The following is a 17,067-nucleotide window of genomic DNA, read 5'->3' as shown; positions in this document are numbered from 1 at the left end:
ACCCTCTCAATACTGCTCTTGCGGAATCGGAGCGAGCCCTCTCTTCTGAGCTATCCTCCCTCATTTCTCATGAAGAGAGTTTCCTCCGCCAAAAAGCCAGGATCAAATGGCTCCAGCTTGGGGATTCCAATTCTGCTTTTTTCCACCGTTCCTTCAAAGCCAGAAACAATCTGAATTCCATTCCTGCTCTCCTCTCTAGGAATGGCTCTTGGATCCTTGATCCTTCGAGAATCAAAGCTGAGATTGTTTCCTTCTTCTCTGATCTTCTCTCCCCCCCCCCTTTTCTCTCTTCCGCCGCGCCCCCCATTCCCCCCTGATTTAATCAATAAATTTGTGAACCCTCAATCCCTTCCCTCTCTCACTTCCATTCCTTCCCATGACGAGATCATTCAGGCCATTCGCTCCCACAAGCCAAATCGTGCTCCTAGCCCTGATGGTTTTAGTATGGGCTTCTTCTCTGGTGCCTGGGATATCATTGAGCATGATCTTATCAGAGCTATCCGTAGCTTCTTTCTTAATCCTTCCCAGCTCTCATCAATCAACCAAACTTTTCTCTGTCTTATTCCCAAAAAGGCTAGTGCATCCTCCTTTTCCGATTTTCGCCCCATATCCCTATGCAACCTTCTCTACAAGTTCATCTCTAAAATCCTAGCGAATCGGCTAAAAAAGATTATGTCTAACCTGGTTAGTGCAAACCAATCTGCTTTCATCTCAGGTAGCAGTATTGCGAATAATATTCTCCTTTGTGCAGAGATTGTCAAGGGATTTGAGAGATCTTCTCATTCCCCTGCAGCTCTCCTCAAAGTTGATCTCCACAAGGCTTTCGATTCCATCCGCTGGGATTTTATTAGTGATGTTCTTTCTGCCATGAGATTCCCTCCATTTATCCATTGGATCGAAGTCTGCATCTCCACCCCTTTCTTTTCCGTTATTACCAATGGATCGTCGGCGGGCTTCTTTCCCTCTAGTGTTGGCATTCGCCAAGGTTTCCCTCTCTCCCCCTACCTTTTCTCCTTGGCTTTGGAAGTTCTTTCTCGTCTCCTCCAAGCTAAGACGGATCAGCTCCTGATTTCTCCCATTCCCAAATGTAAATCCCTTAACCTCACCCATCTCGCCTTTGCTGATGAACTTATGATCTTCTCCCAAGCGGATCACGCCTTCATTTCCTCCATCCTCTCCGCCCTCTCCTTCTTTGGATCCATCTCCGGCCTCAAGGTCAATCTCGACAAATCTTCCCTGTTCATTTCTGGAGTGCCTGAACCCCTTCGATCCAATCTTCTAAATCTTTCGGGGTTCAAGTCTGGCTCCTTCCCAATTGTCTATCTCGGTCTTCCTCTTATCCCGGGTAGACTCTCTCGCCATCACTGCTCCCCTATGTTGGATCATATCCGTAAGAGTCTCCAACTCTGGAAAAGTCGACTCCTTTCTTTCGTCGGTAGGGTTGAACTCATTCGATCTGTTCTCCAATCCTCCTACGTTTATTGGAGTGGCATTTTCCTGATCCCCAAGGCCATCTCATCTGCTATGGAATCTCTCTTCTGTGCCTTTCTTCGGAAGGGCCAGGAATCCAAACATTTCCTTCGCCCCATCAGTTGGTCCAATGTCTACCGGCCCAAATCTGAAGGGGGCTTAGGAATTAGTCGGATCCAAGAAGTTAATTCCGCTGAGCTTCTCAAGCTCATTTGGAAAATAGTCACTAAGCACGACTCTATCTAGGTCAATTGGGTGCACTCCTATCTTCTCAAATCTAACTCGTTCTGGTCTGTCTCTATTCCCTCTAATCCTTCATGGACCTGGAGGAAGCTTCTTCTTCTCTGTCCCAAAGCTCTCCCTGCCATTTCCACCCATATCTCTACTGGTTCCACTACTTCTTTTTGGCTAGATCCGTGGCATCCAATGGGAATCCTCATCTCGCTATTCCCTCCCCGCACTGTGTATGAAACCCGCATACCCAAATCTACCCTTCTCTCGGAGTTTATCTCTAGAGGTTCTTGGGTCCCATCCCCTCACCATAGTCTCACGCTTGTCTGGAACTCCCTCCCCCCCCCCCCCATTTTCCCCAATCTCCATGATATTGTTATTTGGAACCCCTACATTACCAAATCATTCACTACCTCCTTTGCTTGGAACCTTATCCTCCTGGCCTCACCATCTCCCCCCTGGCCCTCTCTGGTTTGGTTTAAAGATCACATTCCCCGTCACTCCCTTACCCTCTAGAGAGCCCTAAACACTGCCCTTCCTACCCAGTCCTTCCTCCTCTCCCGCCACATTCCCGTGAGCCAAAATTGTATCCTGTGTTGGAATGGTACTGAGGACATTGAGCATTTGTTCTTCTCTTGCCCTTTATCTAGTGCTCTTTGGAGAAAAGCCCTTAGCCACATTTGGCCCCGGTCCCGCCGCTCATTTGGGTTTGTCCGTGACTAGTCTTGAATTTTGAGTAAATTTCCAGGTACCTCTATTTGTGATCGGATTGGCAAGCTTGTATTTGGGGCAACAGTCCACCATTTGTGGTGGGAGCGAAATCTCAGACGCTGGACCTCCAAATCCCGCTCTATAAACTCGATTTGGAATGCTATTTATTTTGAGGTTTCTTCTAGAATCTCATTTGCTCCCCATCCCTCGGTTGTTGATTCCCCAAGGAACAGGCTCATTGTTGTATCCTGGGGTCTCAACTCCCAACTCCATTCTCCTGTTTGATCCTGTTTTTGGATCCTTTGTTGTTTGCTTTTTCGTCTTTAATTGATTATTTATTCATCCAAAAAAAAAAGTCACATTGGTCTGAAGTTTGACCATTAGTAAATGAGGTGTAGACAATATGCTCACCGAACTTGGGACCCAAATGAACTGCCAAATTGCTGTAATATTGGACATTGATAAGACCCTACTAATACCTCTGAAAATCAATACAAAAATACACGAATTACAAGATAGAAACTGGTTTTAATGGTGCCAAGCACCCCCACACCCAAAGGTGTTCCTCAGCCTACGGCTGCCCAGAATCACTCCCATCACACGCAATGCCTCTCTACTCACTTGTCCCTCTATTTATTACCTCCTCAACTAACCCTAATTCTTTCTCTCTCCTCCACATGGCCTCATCCTAGGGTCCTAAGAACTACCGGCCCCTCGAAAATCACCTTGTCCTCAAGGTGATGGAAAATTTGAGGTTGAAGGATGCTTTCTCACAATCATTAACTTTGGATTTAGTGCAGCCAGACCACCAGATGGAAGCCTTGGAGCACCAAGTACAAACCGGCAGGATGCACGCTATTGCTCGGGTGTAAATTCTCCCGTAATCTCCAGCAAATTAATAATGGTCGAGCTCTTAGAAGTGTATCCATGATCAAATTTTATGTGCTCAACCAGAGACTCAGCCTCCCACAATTCTCTCCGGCCACAGAGCAAGTAGTCTAGTTCACTAGGAGAAAATATTTGCAGAGATGAGATGTTGAACACCCAGTTGAATCCAGCTCTAAATGCTTCCTTTTGCCTCATAATTCCTGTCTTGCCAGTCACATCAACAACCAAGGAAATATATTCCTCCAAGTTATTAATATTCACCATTTCATTTTCCGCTTCAGGCTTTAAAACATAATCAAGATAGGCAGGAAGAGTGAAATCCAGGCAGAGGCCTTCAATAGGAGCACCATGGAAGAGTAACTCAGCAACTACACTTTGACTATTACCACCCATTGCCTCCAGATGCCGCTTCCGGGAAACAAGGACTTGTAATTCTTGCAGGATTTTTCCAAATTCAGTGTCAAACGAAAGAATGTCATGCAAATCAAGCTCCGTGACCCTCTGAACAAATGCCTGCGTATCGGTGGTGCTTGTTCCGTCAAGCACAGCAGCCATAACCCCTTGTTCCTTTGTGAAGGGAATCAACCTAGTGAGAAGCAGTGGGTCCTTTCGTTTCCTCCTCACGAGAAGCCTCCTCGGTAATACCGCCCCAAACTTGCGATTAGTCCTCTGTGCCAAGCACTTGGTCGGGAAATTTTTGTCGCCGGCAACGAGAACAACACTTTGCTCAACCGCCGCTGCTTCAATCTCACCTCTTCCTCCACCGTCTCAAGTGTGAGAGGTTAAAGACGATGGTTTACTTTGTTGGCTTGGTCGAACTGTTGAGTCGGTGAATCCATGGTTCGAATTGGTCTCCTAGTTGGGTTTTGGTCCATCTGAAATAATTGGGCTCAATTTAATGCTGAGAAGGCTTGGGTTCTGGGTAAACAAAATGGGCCAGGCCCATGAGAGATGGTTAAAGGGGTGGGGTCCAAATACTTACAACCATGGGTCAAGAGAAATGGGTTAGGCGTTAGTTTGATGGAATGGATTGGGCTTTGGTTCATGACAATGGGATGGGCCCAAAATAATTCTTTTGAATGGACTAGGCGTAAACACTTAAAATCGTGGGTTAAGAAATATGGGTGGGATATTGGGTTAATGAAATACAATGGGCTAGGGTTTAATGGAATGGGCTTGACCCAAGGGGGTTTCTTTGGGGGTCTAGCAGCCCAATCTTTGTATTGGGTTTGTTTGGGCCGTATGTTTGAGACGAAGCATAAGTGAATGTGGCCCAAATAACACAATCTTTGGCCCATAGAGTTTGGACCAAACCCACAAACCGGTTTGAGGTGAGCCACGCTAACCCTAACAACCCACAACAGCCAGCGTCGTCTTCTTCCTTTTTTGCCGCCGTCTAGAGCTTTCCACTCAATATTCTGATTGCCTTTGGCGTCCTTCGATTCGCCTTCTTCTTGCAGACCGGTGATCTAGCGGCGTAATTCCTCGCTGCTGAATTAATCCGGTAGGTTTCGACATCCAGAACTCTCTCTCTCTCTCTCTTCTTCTCTTCTCCAAGTATGGCATGGGATCACCGTAGTCATTGGTCAGTCTCTTTCGACGATTTCACTCGTCGGTCTTTCCCTTGGTTTTGCTTGGTCTCCCATTTCCTCCATTGCATTAGCACCCATGTCGTCCCAAATCACGCTCACCTCTGTCGCGTGGCCATCGCCGAACTCAGTCTGCAGGGCTTTTGTGAAACTTACCCAATCCAACTTCTGCCAGCATGTTCTATACATCCAATCTAACGCCTCTCCTTCCAAGTATTGAGCAGCTACTGCTAGCCGTTGGTCACCCTCAATGCGGTGTTCCTAGCAAAACAACATAACCTCCAATAGTCATCTCTGCACATCCTCTTCACCTGAAAATAGTGGCAATACCATCGCTTCCTTCCTTGGGATCGAACTGCTTTGATACCAGTTGATAAGACCCTACTAATACCTCTGAAAATCAATACAAAAATACACGAATTACAAGATAGAAACTAGTTTTAATGGTGCCAGTCACCCCCACACCCAAAGGTGTTCCTCAGCCTACGGCTGCCCATAATCACTCCCATCACATTCAATGCCTCTCAACTCACTTGTCCCTCTATTTATTACCTCCTCAACTAACCCTAATTCTTTCTCTCTCCTCCACATGGCCTCATCCTAGGGTCCTAATAGACATGAAGTAGGGAGTTCTAATGTCAGTGTGATGAACTGCTATTCTCAAAATAAACCTAAAAGACATCAATAACCAATCAGCAATAATGTCCATCAATTTGTTTCTTTGCAATCGGGATGAAAAGGTCCCTAAAAGAACCATCTGGGCCTTCTTCTTTTCGAGATTGCACCTTCTTCAAAGTCTCTTGGATTTCAGCACATTCAGAAACATTTGCATTCCTTTCCATATTGCACAGCAAACCGGAAGATAACAAACTTCCAAGGTACTAGCCTTCTTCAATTGCACCCTTTTCAGAGTCTCCTGGATTTCTCATTTCAGCACATTCAAATACATGTGTATTCCTCTCTTCCATATCGTACCGCAAACTGAAAAATAACTATCTTCCAAGGTACTAACTGTTTTCAATCCTACCAAAGCTTCTGAAGTTTCATCAAGTTAACATACTCAAAGGGTTTAAAGGCTAGCTAGAGAAGTACGAAGTGGTAAACCTGAAATAGACATCAGGCAGATATTTTGAACTACAATCCAGAAGCTTTGACAATTTGAATATTCTAAATCATGGACCTCCACACTGTGTACACACTCAAACTCAGGAGCAAATACTCACCTAACTGTCAGCAAGTTCACCTAGCCAAGCCATCCTTCAGCCTAGGCCTAATTGCATGATGCCAAATTCGCTCAGAGAGGCAGCAAAGCGACCAAGCATGGAACTAAATCACAACATCACACACTTCCAAGACAAAAACTTGGATCAATAGTGGATAATACCATGTTTGAAACTTTGAAATAATTTTTGCATTCTCAGTGATTTCAACCAAGGTTGACCAAAACTATTTGAACCATTAACTTAATATACCCCATTCCTGTTGAAATTTGTTGCTGTTCCTGACATTGAAAAGCTTTCTTCTCCTTATAATAATAAATAAATAAACCAAAACTTTTGGAATTTTAGCTCAAATTACTTGATCAATCTCCACCTTTTTATATTCTCGACCTGACCACAACTTGTAATAGCAGACTGGATCTTGAAACTAATACTTGTTTTCCTAAGTCTAATTTTTGGTATTATACACTAGTAGGCATGACAGATGTGATTCAATTTTTATCTGCCAGAACGAATGCCTGATCAATGACTTGTTGGGGTGGTTTACTTTTGTTTTTTATATTATTATTTATAACACTTTTGAATTGTTTTTTGAATTATCTGTTTGGACTAGATTTTCCACAATAAACTTTGAGGAAAAAAAATATTGGGTACTACGTGATGGATAGACTTTGAATTAATATATGTTATATTGTTGGCTGCATAGTTGTCCAGACACCAAGGTGATCCAGGGCAGTGAAGCAGCACACAAGTGTTTAAGCAGCTAAGAGTTATTTTTTACTTCTCCTTTCTAACAATATTTAGTATATTATAACATATGCTTTACATCCTCAAAAATCAACACTAGGCCACATCAAGTCATCGATAATTCAGCCCCATAAGAGTCATAAAAAATCAACACAGAACTAGAAGACAACAGAATTAAACAAGCAAACCATTGGAAGTTTGAAACAACTAAAACAGGAAATGGGTTTATACTATTCTTGGAATTGGTCATCGTCATGAATCATGGTACACCTAGTACCTTTGGGTTGCATTGTTCTGAGAATATGTAATCTTATCTATAAGTCAGTAAAGTTCTCTCGTTTAGAGAAATGTTCTTGATCTCTAAGAAGTTTGACTAGTCAAATAATCTAATTTTTACATGAGGCTTGCTTTCAGAGAGCACAAAACCAACTCTCCAACAACTCCAAGATTTCTTAAATCTGATTATATTGAAGGATCTATGTTCAAGTCAAACTTTGTTTGGTGCATGCAAATGCTGTCAAAACCACTTTGAATGACAATAATTTTTCAGATACCTAAATCCTAGCATATTAAGAATTATAGAATTTTTAGATTGGGAAGAACGATAGCAATAGAAAAGTGAAAATTTTACCCACCGCAAAGTTCAATTTTGTTCTTGAACTAGAACTTGAACATTTATCATTTTGGAATTTGATTTGGATTCATATAGTGGTGTTTACTTATTTATAAATAATGGCTAAATCCTAAGGCTGAATGTGCATTGCTGTTGAGAGCTATATCCACCAATCCTTTTCTTCTTCTCTAGTTTGAATTCCGTCAAAGCTCCTATTCTCCTGCTGCTGCTGTTGAAGGCCTGCAAACTGAGTTTATTTCACTCATCACTGCCAAGCAACCTGTAAGTGGCTTGCTGCTGCTCCCCAAATCAAACCAACCCAGATCACGCAATGCAACCATTGGAATCGAATCAAATTTGCAGCAGTATGTCTTCTACTTGTTGGCTGCACACTGAATCCCTGATCAAATTTCTACAGTCAGTTTTGCCATACATTTTAGACTTCTATGTGTTAGCTTTGATTCTTCTGATTTGTGGGTGATCTTGGCTTACATATACAACACAAAAAAACATGTTTTGGGCCTTGAAACCTTGGTTCAAGTTTGCCATTAAAAAATAGTACGTTTTGACAATAACCATGCCTAGTTTGTCCTATCAACCTTGTGATTAAAGGATAACCAAAACCTGAAAGAAGGGTGAGGAGTTTTGCAGTTATAGGGATGTTCATACTTGATAGACAAAGCTTAGTCCAGTTAGTACATTACAATCTATTAATCCATTTTCAGATAAAAGAAAATGCATTGAAAAGAAATAAGAAGTAAAGGACAATCATGAAAGTAAAGGAGTGGAGAACCAAAATGCCCATATGGAAGTGCATAAAAATAGAAGCATGTGTTTCATAAAATCTAGGAAACTACCTGTTTTTGAGCCACATACTGTTTACCCTTGGAATCATTTAGTAACAAGTTCTTTTTTAGTTCTGCCTTGGCTTCTTCTCGCCACTTCTTCCATCCATGATACAAGTGAAGGCTGACAGCCTTGGGAACAACAACCTCCTTATCTCCAAACATCCATTTACACTCAATTTCAGGGAAACCTCTCACAACCTCATCTGCTGGTGTGTCTACAATAAAACGTTTTTCATCTCCAAACTTCTTCATGTTTTTCCTTATACGGGTTTCAAGATCCCTCTGCAGCTTCCTTGACTCTTTAAAAGCTTCTTCGACATGCAGAACAAAGTCTTTAGTACTTCTATCCAACATAGGAGAAGCATCTTCAACTTCAAGAACACTTGGCAGAATCATTTGTTCCCAGTACTCTCTTTGTGCAGTTTCTAGTTGCTTCTGAATATCAGATCTGGAGAGAGTGGTAGCAGAACTATCGGGCGGACTGCAACCACAGTAAGCATTAGGAAGTGGAACTTCAGCCAGTTCACAATTAATTGACGGAAGTATTAACTTCCTCCACTTCACTTATAGAAAATGTAGTTTCAAAATTCACATACAGGAAACAACAGAAGAAACACAGCCCAAAGAATGTTGATTAGTATATAACATTGATGTCCTTTGAGGCTTTGACCAATGTCACAGTATAATCAAAACATAGGAAAATTTACGCCTTTAGAGAGACCTAATATAATTTTTCTTGAAAATTTTTGGGAGAGAGATTGGTTATGTATACGTACTGTTTTCTCTGCAGTGAAGTTGTACGGTACACTGTATTTGAGTCTTAGTTCGGTACCTCTAGCTATCCATCCATCCATCACACACACACACACACACACACACACACACACACACACACACACACACACACACACAGAAAAGGAGAGCAGCAATAACATTTGAATCATGATACTCTAACATGATCCCAGATCAAGTACTTAACCTTCTACAACAAATGAGAATAATTTAGCCTTAAATTTAAAAAAATAAAACAAAACAAAACAAAACAAAACAAAAAAACAAAACAACAACTTGGCTTTCCACATGCTAGTTTTAATTCACAATGTAGACGTAGAGGATCAGAGATACCTTTTAACTTTCCGATGCTTCAATTCATGCTCAAAATTCTTCACTAACAGCTCACTTTCCCTATCAATAAAAGAAAGTTCTCTGATACCAATACTAAAGGCCATTGTTTCCTTTCTTGCAATCCTATCTTCAACCTCACCTACTTTCTCCCATATCTCATTATATTCCTTCTCAGCAGCACTCATTTCCTTTTCAAGCCTCTCAATCTGCACCTTCACCTCCTTTCCATCACTAAGAGCACCTGACAACTTATCAAGCTCCCTTCTAGCCTTCGTAACAGAATCAATAATCTTATCTGAACGTTTAGTCAAAAGTGTCTTCTCATTCCTCATTCCCTTCAGTTCAGCATTCAGTTGCTCCAAAATTCTCTGTTGCAACTCCTCCTTCCTCCGTTTAACCTCTCTCAAAGCTTTCCTAACTTCTGTCATGTCAGCTTTAGACGACCTAACATCTTCAATCTTCCTAAGAAGTTTCGAAACCATCTCTAGTAGCTTTCTGGTATAATCCGAGTACTCGTGTTCTTTCTCTTTCTTTGTCCTAGTTTCCGCAACGGGAGCAGCAGCAGCTACTGGAACTTGAAGACCGTGAAAAGACAACGAACCAAAAGCAATACAACACAAAGCAAGCACAATTAGCCTCCGAATAGATTCAACTAAGTTCCTATCGGACTTATGTCCCACTTTAGGTTCTGATGTGCCAACATAATCTGCAGCGCTAAATCTCCCAGAATTCTTGGTCGTTTGAATGAAATTCTTAGCATTCTTAGATGATTCTATCCGTAATCGAACAATACGACTTTGACTCCTAAATTTCTTGGGTGTTGAAAGATACCAAGAGGATGGAAGAGATAACAGTTTAAGTCTCGAAGGTAAAGGAAGTAAAGGTAAGCCATTAACAGAAAGAAATAGAGAATTTGAAGGCATTGGTGCTTTAGGGCGAGTTTAGAACGATTTCATAAAAAGAAAAAAACAGCACCGGGGAGGAGAGAGAGAGTGAAACAGATGAACGGAAGCGAAGACGTCAATTGAATTTCTTGCTCTTTTTTGAGATTTGACCCTAGATTTGCGCTTGGGTCTAAATAATAACAGAGCACAGATGAACGGAAGTGGAGCTTTCGAGGAACAGCTCTGCCCCTTCTTCCGCCATTGTTCTTCTGCACTTGGGGAAGAGAAAATAGTACAGTATTGAGGTGATATCGATATAGGACAATTACCATCACCCCCCTATACTCACCCTCTATTATGCAAAGTCCTTTAAGTTATACATTTTTAATGATTCCCCCAAAATAGCAAATACAGAAAACAAAATTTTGCCACTCGCGACGTGAAATGGTAGTCCAAACCACCACGACCCGTCCCCCCTCCCCAAAGGTGCGAGGGAGTGATGGCCTAACCCTCCAGCCCCAAAGGGCGGATTCAAGGTGGCCAAGAGTGGATTATGGTGAAATATTCAGTCGCCGAGGCAAAACAGGCAGGATACCGACCATCGGGCATCCGACGGATTTCCAACCCAGCCCAATTTATCCAGAGTTTGATTTCAATGTAAGAACAGGACAGAAAGGCCAATGGATCGCAGGCCAAGACAGACCAAGAGCAGGGCGGAAACCAATTAGGGCAAAAGGACAGGCCAGGGCTAGGGTCAGGACAATCATTGACCCTAAATTAGAATTAAGACATAAATGAATTTAGACTATAATATATAGGTTGGGGGGCAAAACCCCCGGCATTGTAGCTCTACTCCCTCTATGGCTTCGACCTTGGACAAGTTCAAAAATATCTATATCGAATATCATATCCGTCCGGTGATTTGAAGAGTCTTATCAAGTCATATCAAGTACTATATCTTGATCAATGAATCTTATTGCAATTTTTTTTTTGGGTAACATTGTAGTCTAATTTCATAGAGAGATGCATTGAGACATATCATATCGTATCGGTTAATATAATAGTTTAAACCTTCCTACAGGCATAAAGAATGACATCACGTGTCTCTTATAGATCAAAACATTAGGTCTACGAGAGTTCTAAGGTGGGGAATTATTGTAGACATTTGCAACCCAGATTCCCCAGTTACGTCGTCTTCTTAGTTCTGACCGATCTTCGAATTGGTGGAGAAGCGAAGCTGATCGCCTTGAGGTTAGGGGTTTTCTTTCCCCGCATTCTTTCTGTTTGGTTTCTTTATTCGTTGATTGACTATTGAATTAGGATTTCTCGCTCTTGTAAATTATCACTGTAATTGGATTCGAAAAAACGAAAATTTTGCATTTGCAGATCCAGGGACAGAGTCTCCGTTTTTTTGTTCTTTATGGTCTTCGTTACTTATTTGTTTTCTATTTGGCTTAATAATTAATATTTTCTTCGTCGGAATTAACTGCTCAGCTGCATATAAGATTGAGGCGCAATGGGCTTCTTGATAACGACCTTGATTTTCATCGCGGTGGGCGTCATCGCGTCCCTATTGGTCAGAATCTGCTGCAACAGAGGACCTTCCGGAAATTTGTATGTTATTCCTTTGTTCTACCAGCCCTTCCGATAAGTGCTTATTCTATCGAATACATGAGATTTGCACTATGATATTTGTTGACTTCTAGGAGAACCCTCTCCCCGAAGTGTTTATCTATTTATTTATTTTTAATTCCGTTTATTTAATTTCCGTTGGCATACCACCCTGTAATTTCCTGTGGTTCAGTTTCTCATGGTAATTTAGGAATCTTGATTGGATACTAATCTTGGTAATATGCTGCGGAGGAAGATATTTTTTTGCTGTCGTTCAATGTAAATGTGATATGCATCTTGAGTTGCTTTGGTCTATTCTTAATTAGTTTTAGCTAATCAGTTTTTGCCGTTGCAGGTTTCACTTAACACTGGTGATTACAGCGACAGTATGTTGTTGGATGATGTAAGTTTCGATAAAGTCGCATTCTTTCAAACCCTTATATCTTTTTCAGATGAGCAAAATTCACTAGCAATTCTACTCTACTATTTGTGTCCATGTTCAGAAAAGTTCTAATGCAACCGGGGGATGTTGGATTAAGAGTCTATATGATTTGAGTACTTATGTATCCGTGACTCTTTAGATTTTCTTTTTTTCCCTCTATGAAACAACATATTTGGACTTGCCATCAAACCTAGCATATAAAACTTTTAGCATTTACTGAGGTCATGCAATGAAGTACCCTGCATAACTGCAATGATTTTGGTTTAGTATCCATTGTAACTTGATGTGAACCAAATTCTAGGGTTTAGCTTGTAGGGATGTCGCCCTAGATTTAGGCTCACTCCAGGATCCTTGCACAGGGAACCAGCAGTCTTTTAAGGCTGTATAGGTTTGTAATAGGAAATTTCTTGGAGGAATTAGGATTCAAGGTGATAAGGCATTACTCTAGAGGGGTTTGGCCAGACTTACAACCACAGGTAATTGGGTTTTGAAGCTTGTAACTTAGATTTCAGGTAGTAAGTTTATGTTTAACTTTCAGGAGTTCTATTTTGAGGCTTGGGATGAATGTTTCTAAGGTTCGGCTGCTGCTGTATTGAAGTTCCAGAACTGGAAAGTAAAGTATGGGTTTAAAACTGAGGTTCAAGGGTTCAAATGGGACTTGGGAGAGGTCTGTTGTTGGAGATTTATACTTTCAGGTTGGTTTTAATATGTTTAGGTTAGTCCTAGTTGATTTAGGTTAGGTTTGAAGAGTCCTATTGGGATTAAGCTTCTTGGAATGGGATGTGGTTGGGATGGAGTGTGAGACAGGGGTTGGAGAAACTAATCCTAAAAGAGTGAGGGGATTGGAGTGAGGGGATTGGAGTTAGGGTTTGGGAGATACTGGAGTTCTAATGAAACTAGGGTTTAGGGTTTCTAGAGGTTGAAGATCAATTGCAGAAAATTTGTAAACCTAATGGATGATGGCTTGATAGAGGAACTAGGAGTAGGACTAGGGTAAACAAAGGGATGCAATCCAACTAGAAGAGGGAGGGGATGGTTAGGGGTTGGGGATCTAAGAGTTCTAAAGGGAGGGGGATGGCTACTGCCACAGGGAAGAGGGGAGGGGTTAGGGTTGCTCATGAATAGGTTAGAAGGGGAGGAGGGTTAGGAAGGGGCTGGGTTGATTATCATTTACTTGGAGATGGTTAATGCTGCTGCACTTGAAGAAGAATGCTGGAATTTTGAGGAAGATACACTCTTAAACCACCACAGACCTCCCAAGGAAGCCCACGACTAAGATTTTTCGAACTCTCAATTTCATTATTCAATTCAACTTGCGATTTCAGAGAATGGAGGCTCTATTTATAGCCTCAAATAGAATTAAACCAAGACTCAAACGAGGAAACCTAATTGACTTTAAACTGACTTTCTAATTCTAATTATTGCTCTAACTTAATTAATCACTTTCACATAAACAACGACTCTATCATAACTTACTCTAGAGAGATCCAATTTGGATTCTAATAGTAGATATGCAATCCTAATAAAATAGAAATTGTTGTTTGGACCCTATATCTATTTTTGTTTTCTAGTAAAATTACCAAAATACCCCTGGTTCGGAGTTGGGGTCGTAGAGTTTGAGGAAGTAATCCTAGGCCCTGTGGAATCCTGGAAACAGTTTACATCATAACTTCAACAACACTATAAATTATGTTGGATGCCTTACGGTGTTACATTAAATAGCTCCTAACCAGTCCCATCTCCAGTGGCTGATTGATCCAGCTTGATACACCTTTTAGTTTATCTGTTATTTCCAATTAGATTGTCCCTTTCTTATGTTCATTCCAAATAAACTACAAAATATAATGTGTTTTAAATTTTGGAATCATAGTTGACTACTTAGCTTGTAAACTTTGTGGAAGTAATATGAAATTGATGTGGTTGAATTATTCAGCACTGCTGCTAACACCTTAGATGTATAGTCTATCTTTGAAAACATCTACAAGTTTGAATGTTTATTTCATCTGTAGAAATTAGTGATACATGGGTATCTGAAATTGGTTGCATGGGAGATGCACTATTTTATGTTTATAGTTTGTTTCTTCCATTTTCACTTATGTCCATCTTAACAATGGGCTTCTGGAATTCAAGTATGGTCTATCCAGTTAACTATGATAGGAAACAGCCTATCAGTGAAGCGGACGTAAGACCGTATGTTATGAGCCTCTTGAGACCAGGAGCCTTGTGCATTCGGGATGCCCTATCAAGTTGACTATGAATGAAATAGAAGTAGGGTGCAATTGGATGGCCTATCTAGTTGACTATGAATGATAGAAGTAGGGTGAATTGCCAATGAGGAATTTTTCTGAGATTGGGAGAGGCAGGTTTTTTGTAATCTCATAGGATCTAGTGCCAGTCTTAGTGGTCGATCTTGGAATTCAGAAATTGTGACTACATTTTGGGTTTATGCTCGGGGTCTTGCTGTTTTATTTCATTGTTACACTCTTGAATTCTTTCTCCCATTTGGTTTTAGTTGTTCAAGGAGCATCGTAGATAATGTTTTTCCAATTTTTTTGTGTGCATGGTGTATTGCGTATCTGAATTCATGCCTCTCTCAATGTAATTACTGTTTAGAACTTCCGTGAAACTTTATTCATCAGAAGTTTGCTTGGTGATTGTAAGGAACAGACGTCTGGTTCATTGTAAATATCCTTATTTATAAATAATATTATGAAAAATCTAGACCACCCCACCCCGCACCCCCAATTAAAGAAAAAGAATAAAAAAAGAGAGAAGTGGTAAGGACAAAGTAATATATGAAACAATGGACTAATAAATAACATAGCAGAGGCTTCCTGATTGTCTTCTGCTTGGAAAACAATTTAATGCAATTTGTTGTTGCTTGTTAGGTGGGCAATTGTATACCTTGCACAGATGAAGCCATTGATTGTTCCAATTCTCAGTGAAGGGTAGTGAAGAGTTCTGCTGAAGAGCTACATGGAGTGCTCCTCTTGAATTAGTGTTTTGTATAATGGCTGCCTAGTGGTGATTGTTGCTGCGACCTTTACCCTTTAGAATGCAGATGTTATTCTCGGGAACTTTTCACCAAAAAAAAAAAAAAAAAAAAAAAGTAAAAATTATGTGTTGGGGAACTGAATCCATATGGTCCATTTGGGAAGAGATCCTACAATTGATCTGAGTTATGGTGTATTTTGATCCTTCCGCCTTTCTTCATCATCAGTTGGTACGCTTTGTTTTTTGTCTTTCTTAGGTTGTACTAGATTGTTTTATCAGAGATTGTGAAATCACTGGCATGAAATAATGATGGAACATATGAATTCCGACTGGATTTGATTTACAGCATAGCTTTCTTGCATTTCACCCCTTAGTCATTTGAACTCCCTCCGACTAAATAGCCTACAGAAGAAGAGCAAACAACTGATGCGACAACAATTCTACCGTAGATTGTCATTAGAAAAATACATGGAACATTGTTTTCTGTACTTATATGCGATTTTGGTTTAAAAGTTTTTTTTTTTTTTTTTTTTGTACTAGTGCTTTTTTAATAGTGGAAATGAAATGTCGCCGGATAGGTACGAACCCAAGACCTCCCCATGGAATTCTGAGCTTTTAACCGCTTTACTAGCCTACCATTGACGATTTTGGTTTAAAACTTTGATTTAATCTTCCTTGGAGGAAGAATCTAGATCCTTTATCTATTTGGAGAGAAATTTTTTTTTTTGGTAAGAAGTTGAAAGTCTTTGAACTTGAAAGAAATACAAACACACACCAAAGAAAAGAAAGAATGAACTTGAAAGGAAAGACAAACACACACCAAAGAAAAAAAAAGCAATATAAAAGATAAATGCATGAAAACACAAGGTCCGATCTGAACCAAAGAGTGGAAAATTGATCAAATGTCGTACATGCGATGGACAAAGTCATCCAGGCTAAGAAATGGGTTAAGCCTAATAAACTCTTAGAATAAGGGTTGAAACAACCACAGCAACAATTAAACACAAGGAATACGACATACATAGCTTCCATCACCAATGCCCAAAGAGACAACACGCCATAAGGACGTAGATATACTCCACAAGGATGTAGATACACACCACACGGGTAGAGACAAAAGCCACAATGGTGAAGAAACACTGATAATGACTAACAATAGGAAATACTTGCAGTAGCAAAGATTCCCGATCTACAAGAGGCACTTCCAGCTCTAGCGTAAAACCTTTAGATTTGCGGGATGCACGACTGGATCTCGCATAGCAGATTTTTTTTTCTTCTTCTTTTCTCCTTCTGATAACTGGAAACGTCCACTGGTTAAGGAAAAACATAAAACAAAGAGAACCGGAGAGAAGCGGAGAGAAAGAGAACTTGAGAAAAGAGAGGAATGGAGAGAAAGGTGCGAAGAAATGGAGAGGAAATGAAGAGGGGAAGAAACAAAGAGGAAAACAATAGATAGAGGCGGTGTGATAAACGGAAAACAAAGAATAGAGGTGGAGAAAGAGAGAAACGAAAAAACAAGAAGAGAAGACAAGGAGAAAATAAGAAGAGGAGGCAAAGAAGAAGAAGCACGGCGGCAGTAGGTTTTCTCAGAGCGGGAGAACAAGTAGAAAACCATACTTCGTTTTAGTTGATAGCTATACCTTCAACACGACCTTGAGGGTGGGGTTTTAGAACTTCGAGGTGAGTAGTCAAAA

At 40.7% G+C, this 17,067-nt stretch overlaps 2 protein-coding genes across 2 annotated transcripts in view; one reads left to right on the top strand and one right to left on the bottom strand.

The window, feature by feature from the left end:
• The window catches only part of EMB2458 (FtsH extracellular protease family), a 54,919-nt gene extending 44,284 nt beyond the window's left edge, over positions 1-10,635 (bottom strand). Inside the window, exons 1-2 of the mRNA XM_089168903.1 lie at positions 9,443-10,635; positions 8,327-8,798 (exon numbers count right to left, since the gene is read on the bottom strand). Coding sequence (XP_089025029.1) covers positions 8,327-8,798; positions 9,443-10,365 — 1,395 coding nt within the window. The 5' untranslated portion in view covers positions 10,366-10,635. The remainder of the gene's footprint in view (positions 1-8,326; positions 8,799-9,442) is intronic.
• Positions 10,636-11,439: 804 nt separating this feature from the next.
• LOC149004034 (V-type proton ATPase subunit e1) lies at positions 11,440-15,796 on the top strand. The gene is made up of 4 exons (XM_089169422.1): positions 11,440-11,577; positions 11,821-11,940; positions 12,293-12,340; positions 15,268-15,796. Exons 2-4 carry the CDS (start codon positions 11,843-11,845, stop codon positions 15,329-15,331), a joined length of 210 nt encoding a protein of 69 aa, XP_089025548.1. The 5' UTR covers positions 11,440-11,577; positions 11,821-11,842; the 3' UTR covers positions 15,332-15,796.
• Positions 15,797-17,067: the final 1,271 nt, after the last annotated feature.

This window comes from Hakea prostrata, chromosome 9 (genome assembly GCF_041222555.1).
Source record: "Hakea prostrata isolate BN-2017 chromosome 9, UWA_Hpros_2, whole genome shotgun sequence".
NCBI classification, from domain to species: domain Eukaryota; kingdom Viridiplantae; phylum Streptophyta; class Magnoliopsida; order Proteales; family Proteaceae; genus Hakea; species Hakea prostrata.
This window is presented reverse-complemented; position numbering and strand designations above follow the sequence as displayed.